This window comes from Leptinotarsa decemlineata, unplaced genomic scaffold (assembly GCF_025532065.1).
Source record: "Leptinotarsa decemlineata unplaced genomic scaffold, Ldec_3_MD MMD2_tig00001064_RagTag_RagTag, whole genome shotgun sequence".
NCBI lineage: Eukaryota > Metazoa > Arthropoda > Insecta > Coleoptera > Chrysomelidae > Leptinotarsa > Leptinotarsa decemlineata.
Genome location: NW_027412558.1, coordinates 12,012,707 through 12,034,701, shown reverse-complemented (window position 1 = coordinate 12,034,701; position 21,995 = coordinate 12,012,707). Strand labels below are relative to the sequence as shown.

Sequence of the window (21,995 nt, the reverse complement as noted above, 5' to 3'; positions counted from 1 at the left end):
TTTTCATTAAGTATCAGCCAATTTAATCATATATATCAATTTGACATTGATGGAGTGGAGATCAAAGTACTAGTACAGAAATGATGTAAAAATAGTTTTCAATACGCAACACCTAGGAAAGGGTGGTAGATTTCAATCGACTGGAATCTGAGAAAGAGTCTAATGAAGATTTCTCCTCCTACGCAATAAAACTAGAATTATTGTGGTTCACTTGGAAACTCGAGTTGATTTTGTGTTTGTTTGAATGAGAATTAATGCATACAGTCGATTCGTATTACCTATTCATTTTGAATATTCACCTGAAAGCTCGCCACTTCGCAGTCTGTAATTTATGTGAATAAACCTGATGCAACAGTATGCCCTCGACTTCTCGAACAAACCAGACTAACCTTTGTGATTCCAGTCCTGCAAGTAACCGGCACATAAAGCAAAGGTGGTAATAGAATCCGGTGTCGGTGTAGGGCATTAAGGGCGTAGGTCGACTTGCCGGTCTGGCCCCGTTGATGCTATATGCAGGACGAGCGACGTATGTGTGTGTGTGTTTGGTTGGGCTAATGACCAATTCACAGCTGCAATCCTACCAATTAACCGCCGGTTTATTTACAAACTGATCGTCGATGTCAATGATTAGTCAATATATGCCGTGATACCGCCTAGGGCAGATCGATGATTGGCAAGGGAAATTAACTCCTGCTAATTGACTGATGAATGGAGAGAGTCCAGATAGTCCGACTTCTGAGGTATATAATGTAATTGGCTGACAATGATGATTTGAATGATAGGGGAATAAAACCATTAGAAGGTTTACTCGATTTACAACAATGAGAACGTGATGTCATTACTTAGAATGATATAATTTATCGGATTTCATAATGTAGCCCTACACTGAAAAAAATTGGATTAAAATTACATAATCTTTACAGATTTTATGACGTAATATTCCGTATTATTGTATGTATTTCATTATCAAGCATATAAAATTATGTGTTCCTACAAAATTACCCAAAATTTCCAGTTTTTTTCTGATTTTCACAGAAAAAAAGGAAGAATACTATTGAATTTCAATTACATTATGTAAGTTTTCTTTTCACATTGTATATATTCGTAATATCTGTATTATTCGACGATTTTTTATGTAAATTTACATGTCTAAACTGGAAACGACAGGTGTGTGAGTGCGCGCCTCCCGACAATAGCTTACGCCTCCATTAAACAACTGACGAAGCGTCGCGGACATCGCATTGAGTGTTTTGTTTTGTTTATTGTGGTATTACAACGTGGTATAACTGTAAGTATCATAGTTTCATTTACATAATTTATATAATTGCGATGTTTACTTGTATTATTTGCAATTTCCATTGTCATGATGCTAGAAGTTACGATAAACATCTTTTTATTCATAGAAATATGCCAAAGAAAATATTTGTCTGCATTAGAAAAGGTTGTGGTGCACAAATAGCAACGTACAATAAATATAAATTTCATGTATACAGAAATCATCATAAAACAGACGCTGTACGAGATATTCAGCACAAAATTTTAATGAAATGCAGGCTGAAAAATTGTCATTTTACGAAAGAGTATGATAAACCTAATTTCAATCATTTTTTGAGTCATATAAGAAATAAAGAAAATGTGTTCTGCCCTTTTTCTGATTTGTGTACAGTTTCGTATGACAATATCAATAGCTTGAGAAGTCACTATTTCAGGAAACATCGGGAACATCAATTTTTACAGACAAATAATAACGAATTCATAATTGATGACATGGATATGTCTGACGTGCCAGCATCAGAATACCAAAATATGGAAATTGATAAAGAATCAGATAATTTCGCGATAAAATTCCTCTCTTCCCTTTATTTAACATTACAATCCAAGTTTTTTCTTACGGATAAATCATTGCAATATATCATCAATAGCTTTATCGATTTTAATGAGATTAATTTATCGTATTTAACAACCAATTTGAAAAATAATTATAAAATTGAAGATGCAGTTATACGAGAAATTCAAAATTCAAGTTTTTTAAAAATCGCACATGACAGAAAGATGGGACCACTTCGAAGTGTTTTTTCGAGAAATAATTATTATAAGGAAAATTATAGATTTGTTGAACCAGTTCAAGTTCATTTAGGGTATATGGGTCAAAAAAAGCATTTTTTTATTACATTCCAATATTGGAAACCCTCAAAGCAATGCTTTTTTGTGCAAATATTTTTGAAATATGCTTCAAAAATAAAGAATCTTCTTCAGTTCAAGTATTTTCTAGTATATTTAACGATTTGACAGATGGTTTATGTTTCAAAAATAATAGTTTTCTGAATGAATCCAATAGATTGAGAATAATTTTATATCAAGATGCATTCGAGCCCTGTAATCCCTTGGGTTCTGCAAGAAAAAAATACAAAATCGTTGCTATATATATGACGCTGGGAAATTTACCTCCATGGCATAGAACACAAGTGGAACAAATCCAATTAGTAGCACTGTGTTTTGAAAATCACATAAAATATTTTGGATTTAATTCAATTCTCAAAAATATTATAAATGACTTGAAAAAATTGGAAACAGAAGGTATCCAAGTGAAAAATGAAAATTTCAAAGGTTCGGTAATAGCTGTTGTTGGTGATAACTTGGGCAGCCATCAAATAGGCGGATTAGTTCAAAGTTTCAATTCAGAACATCCATTTTGCAGATTTTGTGAAATAAAAAAATTCAGCAAAGATTGTTTAAAATCTGGCGATCTGAGATCACCTGAATCATATAATCATGATGTTAATATGGCTAATATGTTAAATGAAGTTCATAATGGAATCAAATTCGATTCCCCTCTGAACGAATTAAAATATTTTCATGTAATGAATCCTGGATTACCCCCATGTTTAGCACACGATCTACTTGAGGGGGTTGTTCAAGTAGATTTTATGTTATGTCTTCATTATTTGGTTAAAAAACGGTTTTTTTCGTATGAATATCTGAACGAAAATATCGGCTATTTATCCTTTCACATGAAATCTAAAGAAAGTTATCCTTTCATTAAAAAAAAAGATAAGAAGCTAACTGGTAACGCATCTCAGAACTTATGGCTACTGAATGTAATTCCGTTTGTACTTCTTGAGAAAATAACGCAATTTAACAAGACAAGTTGCTGGCAACTGATTTTAAAATTGAGGAAAATTATAAATATAATTTTATCGTTCAGAATATCTGTAGAGCAAGTAGCTTATCTTAGAATATTAATATTTGAGTATTTGGAAGAACGGTTATCATTATTTCCGAATGAAAAACTTAAACCAAAGCATCATTTTCTGAGTCATTATCCATATTTAATCAGAATGTTTGGACCACTACGACATATGTGGACCCTCAGATTTGAAAGTAAGCATAAATATTTCAAAACTATAATAAAACATTGCCAAAATTTCAAAAATATACTTATGTCATTGACTTGGAAACATCAGTATCTACAATCTCTGAATTACAGTCAAAACTCGAATATTTTATTCAGGAATTGTGCTGAATGTAGCAATTTGGATCTGTTTGAAATTGACGCATTCTCAAATAATATACAAGAAATCATTCGGAGAGATCCCGGTTCTGAAATATATAAATTTACTTCTCAAGAAATAAAACTTCGTAATATTACTTACAAGAAAGGAATGGTTTTATGTTACAAAAATACTTGCGATGGATATAAATTGATTGAAATACATTTTATGTTACTAAATGAGACACTTGAAAAGGTATTATTCATTGGCAACCTGAAGAATGTATATTTTGATCATGATTACGGTTTATATGTTGAATATGACCACGACGAAATGCAATTAACCTCTTGTTTTTATGATGATCTTATTTTAAGTGAAATAGTACTAGTAATGAAAAAATCTCAGAAGAACTGGTATTATTTTACTTCAGCACCTCTGGAAGGATACCCAAACGATTACTGATAATTTTTATACCTATGTTGACAATGCAAAATATCTCGGTGGTACTCGTTAACAATAACATTTTGTATATACTTTGCCTATCATTAGACAATACAAAATTTCATTTGATTTTTCAACACTGTGCCAAATTTTCAGTAATTCCAATTTTCACTTCAATCGTTGCTTCTTTTCCAAAATGAAACCAACACTTCTTTTCTATTTACATTTTTATATTTAAATTGACATAAAGTAGTATATACCAAGGTTTTGTTTGTATCAAGTAGAATTGCTGAAAATTTGTGCATAATTATAAATATTTTTTTTATTCAATCATATTTTATTACATAGATAAAAAAGAATATTCAATCTCGCAAAAATTTTTATTGCAGATGTCTCTTATATTTCTCAAAGTTTGGGACGTCACCAGGAAGAAAAAAAGTCTGGTATATTTAAATGAAGATGAAGAGGATTTACTAGAGAGAACTATTATGAAAGGTGATTTTTGTTTTATATTTTTCCATACGAAATAACTACATAATTACAAAACTTTATTGAAAATCGTATCTATAGGTACTAATAAATTAATTCTAATTGATCATGACATGAAGAAATTACACTTTTTACAAAAATATGTTTTCCAAAATATGAACACCATGGTAATAATCTACTTTTCAAAGAAAAAGCGAAATTTTGGGGTGTTCTGATTCTTGAATATTTCATTCCAGTTTCCCAGAAGCTTGATATCAATGGATCGAGTTTGGTACTTGAAAGAGATGGAACACCTGTAGACGAAAATATAATTCTCAAGCATTTCAAGAATGAAATATTTATTTTATTAGAACCCTCTCAGCAATGGCAAGAAGATGTTTGTCTTTCTAACATTACCAATATATCAGGAACATCGACGACCACCCTTATAGATTCAGTCACTAATGGGAGTTGTATACTAGCTTCGAACGACTCTGTTTTGAACAACACGTTATTGATTGCCGATATTTGTCCTGAGGAGAATTTTCAGGAAAATTTGAATGCAGAAAGTGTCAGTAATCTGAATACCACTCATCAGTTCGATTGTAACCAAAACTTTATGTGGCAGACATTCCAAATTCCATGGGAACAATTTCCAAAGCCAATGATTGAATCTTGTGAAAGGGGTGAAAGGGATAAACAAGTTATAAATTACATAATTCATACAGTTGTTAATAATATGAGAGTAATCAAAAAAATCATTCCTTCTTCAGCTATAAAGATTATAACCAAAAAAATTATTGATAAATATCCCGAAACTTTTCGAGACATTGACGAAGATAATGTAGTTATAGGTGATGGTTCTTATTCTGTATTCAAAAAATTACAGGATAGAAACAATTATCTAAACAGACCTCATATCACAAAACGTACAGCAAGTATGAGTAATCCGATGGCGAATAAAAAACAAAGATTATTCCAGAGAGCTGGCTGTTCACACTGGGATCCTCCATTACCTGATGGTGAAAATGTTAGTACTAATGGAAAGATGTCGGAAGATAATCCAGACTTGTTGGAAACGCTCCATGAAACCTTTCCACAGCAAAGAGATTTTCTCAATAGACACCCATCCCGTGAAACCATCCAACAGGAGTGGCCCATTTTATTTTCCAAAAGTGGAGCCTTAATTCACTTCCATAAATTGACTAATTCGGACTTAACACAACTAGGAAAAAAAGCTGCTGAAAAACTTGACAAATTCCTCAAATTACATACCCCTGAGGAAAATAATGAAACAAGTGAATACGAATTACTGACGATTATTAAAATTTTGGCAAGATACTTTAAGGAAAATCTTGAGTCAATATATATGGAAATAGATGTAAGTTAACATTTCACAATAAATTTTTCTTGTAATCCAATATGTCGATTTGTTCACAGAATATTCCAAACTCCGAAGATCTGCAGCTTGAACCTCTTATTATGAAAATTGGTGAGTTATATCATAATTATCATCTAGAATCTTAAAATCGACATCGAATTTGACAGTTTTTGATAAAAACATGATGATTTGTATTCTTGTTAATTTATTCAGATAGGGCACATGAATACCTTGAATAATAACTCCACCTAAAAGTTGAACATTTGATTTTCTAAATATATTTCACAAACTTAGTATCAGCAATGTCCTCATTGTTTCAGGGACTGAAGAAAACAACTTTTTTGTATATTACGAAAAAGGAGCCATAAATCAAAAAGGATTCAGCACTTTCAATGAGGCATTCCAAATAGCCTTTTCTCTTTATTTCAATTTGAATTTGAAGTACCCTAGTAATATTTCCTTAACCATGGAATTCGTGCAAAGATATTTTTTAAAAATACATCCAGACTCAGGAACAAAATCCAGATCAGTTGGCTTGAAGAGAGTAATAAACCTAATGAACAAAATGAAAAAAATGTAAAATATTCAACAAACATATTATTTAAGTATTGTTCTTTTTACTTACTTTTTGATGTCCTGTTCACTCAAAGTATTTTCACAATTATTGTAAAATACAAATTTTTATTTCATTTTTTGTCAAAGTGACCGTCATGAATGAAAACATTGTTGAGTTTTGTTATATCACTAAATTTATTATTAAACTATATACAGCATGATGATTTTCAATTACCTCAACCTCAGAGTAGTTTATTATTAAATATATAGTTAACAATGCCAGGAAACATCATAGTAGTAGGTACCAATGTGCAAGTGTTGTCTAGTGGAACATACAAGAGAAGAAAAATAAGGTAAAAGTAAAGGCCGCTTAGGCTTCAATGTTCAATTCAGAAGGGAGAAGTAATATTACACATAAAACTGAAATTTACTTATGAAATTTGAACATTTACAATGTAGTTTCACATATTTTCATCCTCCAATATGAAATTTCATTAGTAAATTTACGTTTGTTGTGTAAATCCACACAGTAAAATTCATACATCATTGAAATTTCATTACGATAATTACATACAACCTTATGTAGTCTTAATGTTCGTATTACGAATTTAATGCGTATATATACATAAATTATTATGTAATGAATTTTACATCAAATGTGTATTATTCCAATTCGAGGACAAAAATACATAATATAACGTTGGCAACTAATTGCCAACGTTTTTTTATGTGTTTTTACATTTTTCTTTTTACAGTGTATGTAACATTTTTCACAAATTATATTTTTGACTGAAAAAACTGCATCTTCGCTCTATTTTATGGAACGCCGTTTTACTTTTTGTTGTCACAAATGATCATTCCTCAATTTGTTCTAGTTTAAATGACACTTGATTTAAAGTGTTACATGAATAAAATTGTTATTTGAATAAAAGATACTAATGAAATAACTTGAAGCTTTTATTGATTCAGAAGAAAAATATTGTTTCATGCTATTGGAAAATGGAACGCCAATTTACTATATATTACGCTAAAAAATAATCTCGTAACATATAGTTCAACTCAGCAATGAACAAACATTTTTATTCAACAGTCAATGGAATGTTTGTTTGAAGGTGATTGACAATGTTTCGTGATGAATTTCACTAGTTCGGACTTCCATTGTCTACTATATAAAATGATTTGAAATCCCTGAAAGAAGTAACAAAGAATAATTAAAAAGGGATAGCTGAAAATAACAATTATATTAAGCAACATTAAACCTGAAATGAAATGATAGTGGAATAACCTACAAGTAAAAATATAATAATTGAATAAATAAAAATTAGTTTCGACGTGGAAAGCCTTTACACCAACGTTCCGGTCGAAGAAGCACTCCAAATCATACAGAGAAAGCTATCCGAAGACGGGAACCTGAAAGAGAGAACGAATCTACCTATAGAAGTAATTATGACATTACTAGGATGCTGTGTACGAAACTGTTATTTCCAACTGAAGGACGAATTCTTTACACAAGATGAGGGACTGCCAATGGGATCGCCACTTTCACCAGTCATAGCCAACATATATATTGAGTGGTTTGAAACTCTGGCCATTGAAGAAGCTCACAAGAAACCTCGAGTCTGGTTGAGATATGTTGACGACACCTTCATAATATGGAACCATGGGAATACTGAACTAGACGCCTTCCTGAAACACATCAACAGCGTGAGTCCATCTATCACTTTCACAATGGAGAAGGAAATACACAACGAATTGCCATTCTTAGACGTTTTGGTGAAGAGGACCGACACTAAGTGGGAAACATCTGTATACCGAAAACCCACTCATTCAGGACAGTATCTGAACCACCATCAATCGACAAAAAAAGGAATCATCAAGACTCTATTAGACCGTGCTTTTGGGCTCTGTAATACAAAGGAAGGTCTCGAGAAGGAACTAGACATCATCAAAAATGATCTTCAGCGGAATGGATACTCCAAAGCGATGGTAGAAAAGACTTTGGCTAAAAGACAGCAGGAGCCTCGCAAGGAAGAGAAGCCGTCACAACCAGTGCTTGCACTTCCCTACATCAGAGGATTATCAGAGAGGATGAGAAGAATTGGTTCCAAGTACAACATCAGAACCTGTTTCAGATCCGGTAACACTATCCGTAGCAGCCTCACGAAAACCAGGGCCCCAAACGCGGACTGCGATTCCAAGATTTGCATTTGCCGGATACCCTGTGAGTGCGGAAAATCCTATATTGGTGAAACTAAGAGGCCATTGAATGTTCGCATTGCCGAGCACAAGAAACACACACAGCGAGGAGAAACCAGCAAATCAGGAATAGCAGACCATGTTTGGACCCATCGACACAACATCGAGTGGTCCAAAGCTGAGATTTTGCACAGAGAGGAACGTTGGTTTAGGAGAAAATTTAAGGAAGCCGCATACATGTTGTCCAAAAACGTATTCAGCCAGGCCAGCGTAGAAATACGAAACATATGGAAACCCATCATCAAACGAAAAATGGCCAACTCCCACCAAAACGGTCATCTCTCACGGAATCAGTGAAGCGGAAAATGGAAAGCAGAGAAAGTGAAAGTATTTCAACGACCTATAAATAGTCATCTCTCGGAGGAATCAGTCCAGTCATCACCCGAAGACGATTGTAGATACCAACAATCGAAACTTCGTGAAATAACGTGACTTGGAATCTCTACACTTTTTTATTATTTTTTTTTTTCATTTCTTTAATTTTTATTTATTCAATTATTATATTTTTACTTGTAGGTTATTTCACTATCATTTCATTTCAGGTTTATTGTTGCTTAATATAATTGTTATTTTTAGCTATCCTTTTTTAATTATTCTTTGTTACTTGTTTCAGGGATTTCAAATCATTTTATATAGTAGACAATGGAAGTCCGAACTAGTGAAATTCAGTCAATGGAATGTTTTATTCGAGTAAATTCAACAAACTTTTCAATTCCGCATATAATTTTGACCTTTCAATAAAATGTTAGTTATTTATATGACTGTTGAATTATAATGAAACTTTAAATTCACTTTCTAAAAGTAAGTTTGGGAATAAAATTTCAATGAATATATTTGAATGACTGTCAAAGTTTTCCCGTGGAACATTGTTGGTAATAAAAATAGACTATCGTTTATCTGAAAATATAGCAAATTAACTTTCCATACTAAATATTTTTCTATTAATAAAAAAGATTGTTATATTTCAATTTTATTGAAAGTGTTGAATATTTCCAACATTCTCTTTAATGCATGCAATTTAAAATTTGGTTACAACTTTCATGCAGAACATTCTCAAGCAAGTATCATTTTATTTCATCAATCTTTTTAAAAAGCTAATTTTTGACAAAGAATTAAATTTTTTGATGATGTTAAAAGTTTGTAGTATTTGAAAGATACATTTAAAACGATTGATTCGGATTTATCAAGCGGATATCGAGCGGATCTATCATTTATCAGCGGATTTATCAAGAACTTCAAGTGTTACATATGGCAACATGCTAGTTCATTTATAGTACGACAAAACGCCGTTCAACCGTGGCGCCGAATAAAACTTATTAACAATCAATTTAATTCATGTATCACTGAAATTCAACAAACAAAATAATTCAGCTCATTTCAGAGGAATATTAATATAAAGTAAAACATTGGTATTTTGTAAAAATGAATTGTTTTGACTGTTGTATAGAGGTGATACATGAATTAAATTGATTGTTGATAATTTTTATTTGTTGCTGCGGTCGGACGGAATATTGTGTTATTATCACTAGACAATCATACTACCAGATTTAAAAATTCAGCTTCTGCAAGAATCCGTCCAACGCTAGCGTCGAAGTAAAATTATCAATTGAAATTATCAACAATCGTTTTAATTCATGTAACTATAATTATCAACAAAAAATTTTATTGATGTTTCACAGAAATTGTAGTAAATTATTCGATAGTTACAAAAGAAATATATATGACAAACATTTACTTTCAAAAATTTCAAATAATGAATCCATATTATAAATGTTGGCAACTTACCATCAAACAAAATAAATTCATGTAACATTTCAAATCGAGTGTTATCTAATTTTAATTTTGCAAACAATCGTTTTTAATGTGTTGAACAAATGCATGAATCAATTAAATTCAAACAAATAAATTGTTAGTTGAATAAATTGAGAAATGAATATTTGTGACAATAAAAAGTTAAACGGCGTTCCATAATATTTGTACCCAATTTAATCAGACAGATAAAATCAAAAAACCACTATTTGAAAATGTATAAAAAAAAGAAATACTTATTTCATTTAGGGCGCATGAAAAATGTAAGAAAAATTATCAAATCCAGATTAACAACTAATTGTAGGTTATATATAGGTTATAGATCTGAAGAAAGACTGTAAAATAATCCACGCCACTTTTGGAATTACATAAATTCAAAAGAAAGTCTCGCATTCCAGGTCAAATGTCTTATAATAATCAAACACATGGATCAGCACACTCTATTGTGAATGCATTTGTAACAGTGTATATACTCAAGATGACAATGACGTCAACTATGATACGTACCTGCCAAGTCAGATAAATCATCCGTACTTAAGATTAATAACAATTATAAATCAATAATTTATTGAAGCTACTAAAAAACTAAAAAATAAGTTATCATGAGGTCCTGATGGAATTCCAGCAAAGACAGTTAAATCATTAATAAGTAGCATTTCGGTGCCGCCAGAGTTATATATAACTCCATTATAAAACATCGTCATTTCCCTAAAATACGAACATTGTGAAAAGTTTGTTTTGTATTCAAATCTGGTGAGGTAAAAAATGTTGAAAACTATAGGCCAATTACATTAATATCAGTTTTTTTCAAAATACTGGACATGCTTACTATCAGACATGATTTATAACCATGTCTCTGTCAATTTTTCAACATGGCTTCATCAAGGCTCGTAGCACTGAAACCAATCTCTGTGTTTTCACTTAATTTGTCTTTGATGTTCTTGATAGTAAGCGTCAAGTTGACGTCATCTCTACACAAGGCGTTTGATCGAATGTCACATCAGCAACTGCTAAAGAAACTGTCAAATTTTGGCATATCATCTAATATTCAGTTGCTCCTGAAATCATATTTATGCGACCGACGTAGTTATGTTGAATGTGATGGTGTAAAATCTTCCTGCTTTGTAGCGAGTTCGGGTGTCCCACAAGTGTCTAATCTTGGACCGTTATTATTCATACTATTTACAAATGACAATGTCCATGATATCACTTCCCATAAATAGCTATTTGCTGATGACATGAAAATATATAGTGAAATCCAAGATGAAGCAGACTGAAATGTAAAATGATGATATTCAAATGTAAAATATAACCGGTAACATTCAACTATGTACTAGATGGTGAAAGTTTAACGCGAATCACGAAATCAAATGATCTGGGGGTTTTCTTTGATAAAAAACTCACGTTTTCCAATTATTTTCAGAATGTAATATCAACTTCAATAAGAAGTCTAGGTTTCTTGATACGTAACTGCAAGGAATTTGAGACCATTCATTCTTTGAAAACAGTTTACTCAACACTGATCAGGAGTAAATCAGAGTACTGCACTGTCGTTTGGAATCCGTATCACATGAAACATATATTTAGTTTAGGAAATGTTAAATTTTTTTTTGAAATATGCATATTTCAAACAACATGGTGCTTATCGCGAGAGAGGTTATATATCAGGCAAAGCCGAGAATTATTTTGCATATAAAATAATACATGGACAGATAGATTGCTCGCCTCTATTGTCTGAAATACTATTCAGTGTACCGCGTATTTCATCTGAATTCTGAAGCACATTTCATATTCCGGTTTTCAATACACTGCATCATTTTCATTCTCCCATAACTTCTACATCTAGAAGTGTTAATAGTGTTAATAGTGTTCCTTGTGTAGATATACTTTTTCTAACGTTCAAACATTTCAAAAAAGATATTCTTCGTTTCATTCAAAATTGATGTTGCTATGTGTATAAATATCATATTTCTAATTGTATACACCTGCTGGATGTACTGAATAAATAAATAAATTAATATTGCACTATATTCATTATTATGACTGAACCCATGTAAGTGCCTTTTTTTCTTTCGCTTCCTGGAAGTCGTCTGACTTGGCCATTGTCCATTTATTCCCAAGTATATGAAAACCCTGCAGCCTCAAGGTCTCATTGCCTCTTTTCTTCATATTTTTGACACCTATTCTAACAATTTTGTTCTCCGTACTAGTCCGTACAGGACGTATGTCATATTCCTCTGGCATGATTCGGGTTATCCATGAATTGTGCGCCTCTGTTAATCCAAAACCTCACTTAATCATGAAATATGATTAGGTGTGTCTCTTTGTTGTATTATCTACAGCTAAGCTCTCCATTGTTCAGCTCTATTATATTCAAGTGTCTTTTCAATGGACATCGTCTAGTTGGTAGCCCTGAAATTGTTTTGAGGCGATCACTGCTGTGATGAAGCAATTCTTCGGTTCTCGTTCATAAGGTCCCTTTATGAAGGTTTTCCTGTGTATGTCCAGTACTCGTTTATGTTTCATATAGACTCAAATCTCAATCTGGTTTGTACCGAAGGTTTTGGTGCCATCACAGCTGTTTTCTGTAGCCATGATACCTGAGTCTCCTGGCACCCAGTAAATATTCAATTTATTTCTGTTCATCAGTTTCCTTAGTTCTTCATGGCACTCCTAGACCTAGTGCCTCTAGTACAGCCTGACTGTGAAAATATTCATCTGTTAATTTTGTTGAGGACTAGAACTAATGTTCTTTACGTATTACAAGATCCCGTATTACAAGATCCATTTGGACGACACAATTCCATATGCTGCGACGAATTCTACTAGAATAGATCTTTGAGGGTTCAAAGATTGATCTGTGTCATTTTGTTTGTTGTTAGATTCCTTAGCATCGATAACCATGCATTCGATATCAAAATATCAATAAGATATACACGGTTTTGCAGTATCCTAGTGCGATATGCTGCTACTGTCTGATCCATTTCATCAACGAATACATTTCTTCATTGGATTCAGCTGTAGATATCGCAGTGCCACTAGAACCAGAACTATTGGTATATCTACAGAGCTTGATGGAAACATCTTTTGAAATGTTGAAGAGGGTTCCTATATTGATTCGCAGCTTTCAGTGGTTATTTTCCTTGTTAATCGGTTACCATATTGTAATCGGGTTTGAACTTTTCCCATTTCTTATCGATCTTGGATGACTCCTGGTTCATCATCATTAAAATCATAATATTATATTGCATGGAAGAGAAAGTATTTTGATCGATTAATTTCATGCAAGAGGTTGCAATTAAATTTTTCTTTTTCATTTTTGTAATTGGAATTCAAAGTAACAATTTTCAAAATTATTGTAAATGTAAAACTTATATACCTTTTAACTAGGAAAAATTCATTCATTTCATCATCAAATACCAAAAACAAATTCACTTATTTATTGAAGTTAATCAAAACGAAATATCCATAAGCATTATTATGTGGGGTATTACGATTATATCCAGCATTTTTTATTGATGTCATCAAACTTTCAAGCGATATGATGAACATACTTGGTAATTGGAATAAATAATAGAATCCATTTCGGTTACTGGTTACTTACATAGCAATTTTGATCAAAATCATTTCGAACAAGCATGAATGCAAATGAATCATGACCAACTATTTTCTCCGAATACAATTTTTTCCAAGTACAATGACAGCAAAATAAGAATAACTGATTCCAAAATCAAATGTTCTGAAGCGAATCATCATTCGAATCAATAATCTAAAAAAAAATCTAAGAATTCCACTTCTGCCTCCACGAGCATCCACCAGATGCATTATTCGAACTCGACCGAGCACGATATTATTGAGTGAAACAACGATACCCTGGGATATTTGTTCACATAGACAAAGACGGAGATTGTACCTTGGCCATGACGGTCTATGATACTCCCTTATCGCCTATTCCGGTCTCTATCTTGGCCGTAGCGGATACCTTTCGCATATGTTTATTCAAATGGTACGGTCGAGATTTGCTGTTTTGGGATTCCGGTTAGTCGAGAGGGATGTATTAATAATAATATTAATGGTATTATTGCAAGCAATGAAGCGAAAATTGAGAGAGCATGTATCTTGCATGTATCTTGTATCTTGCAAGTTTCGTTCATGATAGGTAGAATTGAAAGCCCTGGCGTAAGATGAATCTATTGAAAATCCTTTTTTCCATACTAGAGTAGTGTGTTTGTCGATAGAAGTTACAATTAATTAACCTTTGACTAAACATAAACAAATGAAACGAAATTTCACTCTCAAAATATCCAAAACCACCTATTCATGAGAAACAGTTAAGATTCAAACAAAACATTGTTGATTGCCAAAATTTCTAGAAACCTGATCACGTGAAATTTCATCAATTGTCACAAACCAATTGAAAATTGAAACCCAGAGAAGAAAAAACAATTCAGTTTGAGCAGACAAGTTCCCTTCAGATGTAAAATTCCACATGTCAAAAATTAATGACCGATTCGCACATGTGACTCAAGAAAACACAAACAAACTACCGATCAGTGAGTATAATTTTTTTTTGGGATAACAACACTCAGAACTTCCTTGGGCGACAAATATTCATGGAACATGTATTTCATTTCAACCAAAATCAAAAACCAATGGTTGGTATTAGAAAAAGTATATTTTCAACAATATTTCAAACACGTTCACTTAATTTCGAGAACCGAATGTAGGGCGGAAAAAAAATAACATGTCTCATCTAATTATTCAGATATTTTCGGGAAGATTAGAAGGAACATATGTGAAATGAGAAGTTTTAACAAATTGGCACAGGGCTCATAGCAGCTGAAGTTCATATTGGTAATGGATTACGAACAGTGAATAATTTGACAACTGACAGTTCATATATACTGCTGCAGATGAAGAGGCATCAAAATGTCGATGTACAATAAAAAAACAATTGGACTGGACCTATTGGATTCGACCAACTCGAAGAGAATGAACTCAACAATGCCAAGTTTTAAAAAGAATGAACCGACATATATAGAACTTGATTCTATCCAAATGATCAATTCGATGTGAAGGCCTTGGAACTCAGATCACAGAAAGAAGTTACTTCAGAAATCACAACATTATTTTATTAACTTCGAAGCTTCGGGGACATGGCCGACCAGCACGTTCTCTTCGGATAATAGTATTAACTATTCTTTTTTAAAACTATAGAGTTCTATAAAGAATTGCGATCGAAATGAAAAACTCCCGAATGAGCACAATAAAAATGAAAACTGAAAATGAATTCAGACATAAAACATAGTTGCGGATGAGTGTGTACTTTTTGTTATAACAATAGGAAAATGATGATTTTGTGTGTATCGAAATGAAAGGTTGAACTCTAAATTATTAAAGGTCGACGGATCTTGCTTTACATACCACTTCCAATGGGTAGCTCCAGCCCTGTAAAAAATGCTTCGAATGTTTCACAATGTACCAGAACGTTTCAACGCATAAGATATCATCCAAGAATATTTTCAGCGAATTTCAAATGTTTCAGACTATTAGAGTATTCTCAAAATTGTTGAAATAGTATTGTCAGTAAAGTACTTAGGCATTTCTATAGACTCTATGATGAGACGGAATATACACATCAATAGGCTGAAAATTAAACTTCGAAGACTAATTCTCAAGCTTTATGAATTCCGTTGAATTCTTTCAGTTAATCAACTCAGAAATCTCTATTACGAACTAGTAGAATCTCTGCTGCAATATGGAATAATTGAACTCTTAAAAAAATTGTACAAAAACAAATTCATAAAATGATATACCGTAAACCTACTCGTTTCTTTTCTGACCCATTCTCTCTGTATCTGTAGAGTAGGGAGGGTAAGTGTAGGCTCACAGCACTTAGGCCATATGTGACCCATTGTACATCCTCCTGAGGAGTTGTCCTTCTAAATCATCGCCATCCTGTCTTTCCAGGAAGGAGAACAGGTCACTAGGAAACATCTTCATATCGGCAGGTGTAGGCCAAGACTTGCCGAACACACATTCTCTTATTGATAATAACTCCGGAGACTTGCATAGGACATGCCTGACAGAATCATCTTCCTGTTTACACATCCTGCATAGAGGTGTGTCCACTAGCCCCAAAATATGGAGGTGTTTCCTTAATGGCCAGTCAGAAATCCTACTGTCAAGCGTAAGTTTTTCCTGGTCATCACCAGATATTTCTTCGGCACCAGCTTTCCAGGGTGATCCTGGCAAGACTGCATCCTTTGATTTCATTCCATCTCTTTAGGGATTGAGCGTGGGTATGACGTTTGGCTAGTTCCGCAACTGTCGAAATCATCAAGCCGTAGATGTCACTGGGTCTTAAAATTCTCAGTCCAGCCACTTCTTTGGCTGAAAAGTCGGCAATACGATTACCTTTACTTCTGTCGTACCCTTTAACCCATTCTAGGATGATGTTATTATCTACTGAGGCTTTGACTAAATCTTGGTGGCAGTCTAGTACTAGCCCTGAGGTATCACATCTGTTCAGGGCTAATAGGTCTTGTTTACTATCAGTGCAGATAACACGAGCTAAAAATTCTTGTCATCAGGCAGTTATTCTCTAAATCTACTATACTTTTAATTTTTCAACAAAAACAATATAATATGAAACTGAATCATCCTTGTAATGCAAGGGCCTTAATATCAACAGATCTTGTTATACCTATGGCGAATAAAGCAGTAGGTCAAAAATTGTTCACAATTGAAGGACCAAATTATATAATATCACTCAAATCGACTCACGGGCAAAATCGCTTGAAAAGATAACTCAAGCAATGGCTACTTTCAGAAAATAGACAGATTTTCCATGAAATGCTTTCGAATTCTCTCGAATGTTCTGCACTGCTTCAGATCTTTCCAGAGGGTGAAACTACCAGCACTAATATTTTCAAAAGAAAACTACTTAGGTGAAAAAGGGAACCTTCACCATGGGCAAGCATATGTGACAATGTCAGAAAAAAGCGTTTGTTTTGCCACCCGTGCAACTCTGGGTCGGGTCGCTAGTTTTTCAATAGTTTTGCGAAATTCAGCAGATTTTGATTTGAATTAAAATGGCATTCCTACATGTTGAAGTTGCTTACTTCCACTGACAAAGGGAAGAGGGGATAACCATGACTAAAACCCTATCCAACGACCCCAACTAAATCAGTTGTCAGCCTCCATTCAATGAATTTGAAGATATCATCGTCCTCTCCACCGTAATATTCTTATAAATCGGAACATGGATTCGTTTTCACTGGATGACTGTCAAAACACTGTTGGTGAATAGCCGTGACTCTCTATTCACTTGCCATATGTTCTCTGCCAGTCCTATACGACCTTTCTTGTATACGCAGAGCAAGAAGAGTGATTTATCTCCCAACGGTGCAGCTGTGTGAATAGCCCTCATCAAGTGAATTTATTCCCTGGTTTTGACACGATTTATCCTTCAGGACTCTAGCATGTAATTGCATAAAGAAACAGTTCTCTGTTAATTGATGGTGATTGAACAAAAGGCTGTAATAAAGTCATTGAAGCAGAAGAACCAGAAAGGAAAGTAGTTTTATTTCCAAGAGATGTATTTGGTGTTCATTGGGCGCTGATTTTTAGGATGATTTTGAACGCTCAAGTCGATAATTTTCTTCCTGAAAACCTGATATGAAAATTAAATCATTTGGACAGCTTTTCATTTGAATATGGAGATTTCACGAAAACTAAATGTCATTTAGCAAAGCAATTTGATTCAGTAAGGAAAAATACAAACGATTTCATAAGAAATTCTGAAATTTTGGTCAAAATATAAAGTGAAGTACCAGATGATCATTTATTATTTATGAGGTCAAACTGACTTTTGATTTTACCAGCATCAATGTTACTTAAGCATGACAGATCTGAAAACACTGAATTTGAAGATGATGATAGATTTGATACTGTTATATAGGTAAAGCGTCAAACATTCACAAAATGAACTTTTTCTTTAATTGCATACTAAAATATTCCAAAGCAGAAATTGAAAGATGGTTGCTCCAGACCATACTTTCCATACCACGACTATAGTATGAGCAATGAAAAAATATTACAAAATTCCAGTTCACTTTAAAACATAGCTTCCGGAAATGTGGTAGAAAAATTGTTATACACGCAGTACGTTCAACACTGGAACTGACTTCATGCCTCCAACTTATAAAGTACTGTTCCCGAGTAAAGGGCACTGGACCCTCCGTGAGAAGGAAGTATTAAGAGCAGATAGTTGTTGGTTCACAGATGAATCAAAAACACCTTCGAGTTCTGATGCAGGTGTTTTCAGTGACAGACCCAGGACAGAGATATCAACCTGCCTAGGAACCTATGCGACTCTATTTCAAGCGCAAATGTACACTAATGAATTATGTGTGGAGAGATTGAAAGAATCCAACCTCATACACAAGTCAATGAAAATATTCTCGGACAGTCAAGGGCCATTGGAAGCTCTTGGCTTCTACCGAGCAACGTCTGAATTGGTGAAAACTTGCCAAAAACGATTGTTCCCAATAGAAAGACTTAACAGGTTGCTTTGGTCTGGATTCCTGGCCATTTTGGCCTGAAAGGTAATGGGGCTGCTGACTCCCGTGCAAAGGAGGGTGCTACAAGCAGCTTCATCGGACGAGAACCTGTCATTGGCATCGCTTTAGGCTTTGTCAAACAAAGTTTGAACACCTGGATGGCAAAAAGATTTATGGACTTCTGGCAGAATCTTTCAACTTTTCAAGTTGTTAGACTGCAGTAGGGATGAACTACGATGTCTAACAGGCCTTCTTACAGGTCACTGTCATTTGAATCGTCATATGCAGGGAGTCGGACTATCGGAAGACAGTGTGTATTGGGTTCAGTTGGTCGAGGTGTGGTCCACAATAAACCCTTGCGGGTTGCGGTGGGTTTCTTTGGACCTAACCTAACGTAACGTTGAAAAAATAAATTGAATTTTGATTTTATTTTTAAATGTCAACTTATTCATCGATTTCTATTTTGTTCTCTCCAAACTATTCCCCCTCAGATATAATGCACTTGTTCCAGCGTTTCTTTCAATCCTCGAAGCAGTTCAGACATACACTTTTTGGTAAGTCTTTCAGATCTCAGAGTGATTCAATATTCATCACCCCAATCGCCGCAAAATGCAGTCTTCTCATGGGTTTCTCCAATCTTGAGAACAGAAAAAAGTGGCAGGGGTGCAAATCCGGTGAATGCGGCGGCTGAGACATGATCGGGGGCCAAAACATTACGAGCAAGCAATGACGACCGAGCAGATGCATTGTCGTGTTAAAAAACCATCAATTGTTTTTCCACACTACTGGACGTTTTTTTCGTATTGCTTTTAGCAAGCAGCGCAAAACTTCAAGATGATACTCCTTGTTGACCGTACGACCATGTGGCCACACACGACACGGTAATCAGAAAACAGTGAGCAAAACCTTGACATTTTATCGATCTTGACGTGCCATTTTTGGTCAAATGGGAAGATTGGACTTTGGTTTCGATTTCATACCATGAACTGAAACCGGTACTTAATGAACACTTTGAAACGAATACTTTTCGAGATGAAGAAATCTAATTAGTTTTCTAGTTACTCACTTTTCGGGATGAAGAAAACGTGCGTCGAAAAGAGTATTGCAGTTCTGGTGATTGGAAAAAGTACTTATTTGGATTCATTTCATGCCGAAAGTTCCAGTTTTACGTTTCATTACTGTAATCCTGAACACAATCTATTATTTCATAAAATTCAAGGTCTCCAGCAAAGAGTGAACAATTTTAATATTGAATTTTTAGTGATAATATGCAAACGTGTAGCTGAAAATCTGGATGTTTCTGAGAATACTTTCTGAACTTTCTGTGAGAGTTGATTCATTTGGACACTGATTCTTACTCTTCTTCTATATTGTTTATTCTGATCCATACTTTGCCAGTCATTTTCTATCAGTGAAACTTCACAAGATTCGTTTTTAGACGTTTCAATAGTAAGTTTCCATCTTGATGAAAAATTATTTTCTCCCAAAGAAAGGTAAAGATATAAATAAACGGATCTTGAAGAAACTCCAAACAGGTTTTTATAATAAATGATGAAAGAGTATCTCCGTCAGCACAATATTTATGCTTGAGTTTTTCAATGTCACAACATTGTCTAATGAAAATTTGATTAGGATATCTGCAAAATACATATTTAAAATATCTACCAGCGCTATGTGGAACCTCAGTACTGATAAGATGTGTATTCAAAGACTAAAGGTAGGGAATATTTTCATTTTTTTTTCATGTATATCTGAAATGTGCTGGTGTTAGTTTTGATATCATTTGATGTAGTGATCAAAACCGTGTTTCAACTTAAGTTTTCTATATTGATAAACCTTTTTTGTTTCTTCAAAGTTTTTGTTGAAGCTGTTAACCTCATATGAGTATCAGTAGAAAAAATCAACAGAAATCTCAACCTCATTTAATTGAAACAATTCTGTACAGTCAATATTTTGTATATATTTTACCTGTCTGAAAAAAACACGAAATTGACACATCAGTACAAAATGTTTCCTTCTGTGTAATGAATATAAAGTCTGATTTGAAATTGTTAACATTCATTATTTTATCGGCATTCTGAACAGCATTTATTTCCAAATGATCCAGAAAGTATTAATGTTTTTGATCCATGTGTCCGTATTAGATTTGGTAAGATATAAAGTCGCCAAAGATATACTCATTTCTCTTGATAGGTATTGGTTCTTCAGAATTGAAAAAAATATTTGAGATCATTCGAACTAGATTTATGAGAATAATTCATCTTTTATATTTCTCATGAATTATATATCACCCCATTTTATCAATTTCCAGGTGATCATGCCATTGCTACAAAATTTCTGCTTCAGATTTTTTAAATAAAAAAGAAACAGCTTTTGAAACTCTGTGATTTTTCAAGTTATATATCCAACATTAAAAACACGATCTGGAATAATGAAATCATTCAGATGTTTTACGTGTAGTTTGAATTGTTTCACATTGCTGATCATTTTGTAAGGGAGCTACAATTCCAAATGAAAAACACACATATAAGTAGAACTGTGCTGAATCAGTTTCCGTGTTAGGAATCACACGTTAAAAAGTAAGACCTCGTTAGTGTTTAGCTCGCACAAGTTTCTCAACTTCTGAGAGTTGTCGTTCATATGGGAGCGACAGCTGATTAACCGGAAAAACATATTTTAAATAGATTTTTTAAACAGTTTCTTATTAAGGGGGGAATAAAAATCTCTTCAATTATGAATCATCAGGAGGTGATCGAGTTCAACAAAAAAGTTTAAGACAATCTGCAAATACGTCATGATCCATTCTTTCTTCAAAATCATTGACCTCTTTTAAGAGGAAATACTGGCTGACTGCTGCAAGAATAGAAAAGAGTGATGGATTTCTAAAATTTACTTCTCGATAAATAACCTGAATTTACAAATGTAATCACTCTGAATGCTTCAGGATCTCAGAAGACGCAATTACAGAAATATAAGGGATCGAGTAGGTCATACTGGATGTTACGACTATAGTGCATATATGACTACAGG

At 33.5% G+C, this 21,995-nt stretch overlaps 2 protein-coding genes across 2 annotated transcripts in view; one reads left to right on the top strand and one right to left on the bottom strand.

Annotated features, from left to right (window-relative positions):
* The window catches only part of LOC111517914 (uncharacterized), a 1,107,665-nt gene that overhangs the window by 547,339 nt on the left and 538,331 nt on the right, over window positions 1-21,995 (bottom strand). The window lies entirely within an intron of this gene.
* LOC141482431 (uncharacterized) lies at window positions 888-6,380 on the top strand. Its single transcript, XM_074175685.1, has 6 exons — window positions 888-1,074; window positions 1,168-1,288; window positions 4,322-4,427; window positions 4,658-5,781; window positions 5,841-5,892; window positions 6,102-6,380. Exons 1-6 carry the CDS (start codon window positions 983-985, stop codon window positions 6,359-6,361), a joined length of 1,755 nt encoding a protein of 584 aa, XP_074031786.1. The 5' UTR covers window positions 888-982; the 3' UTR covers window positions 6,362-6,380.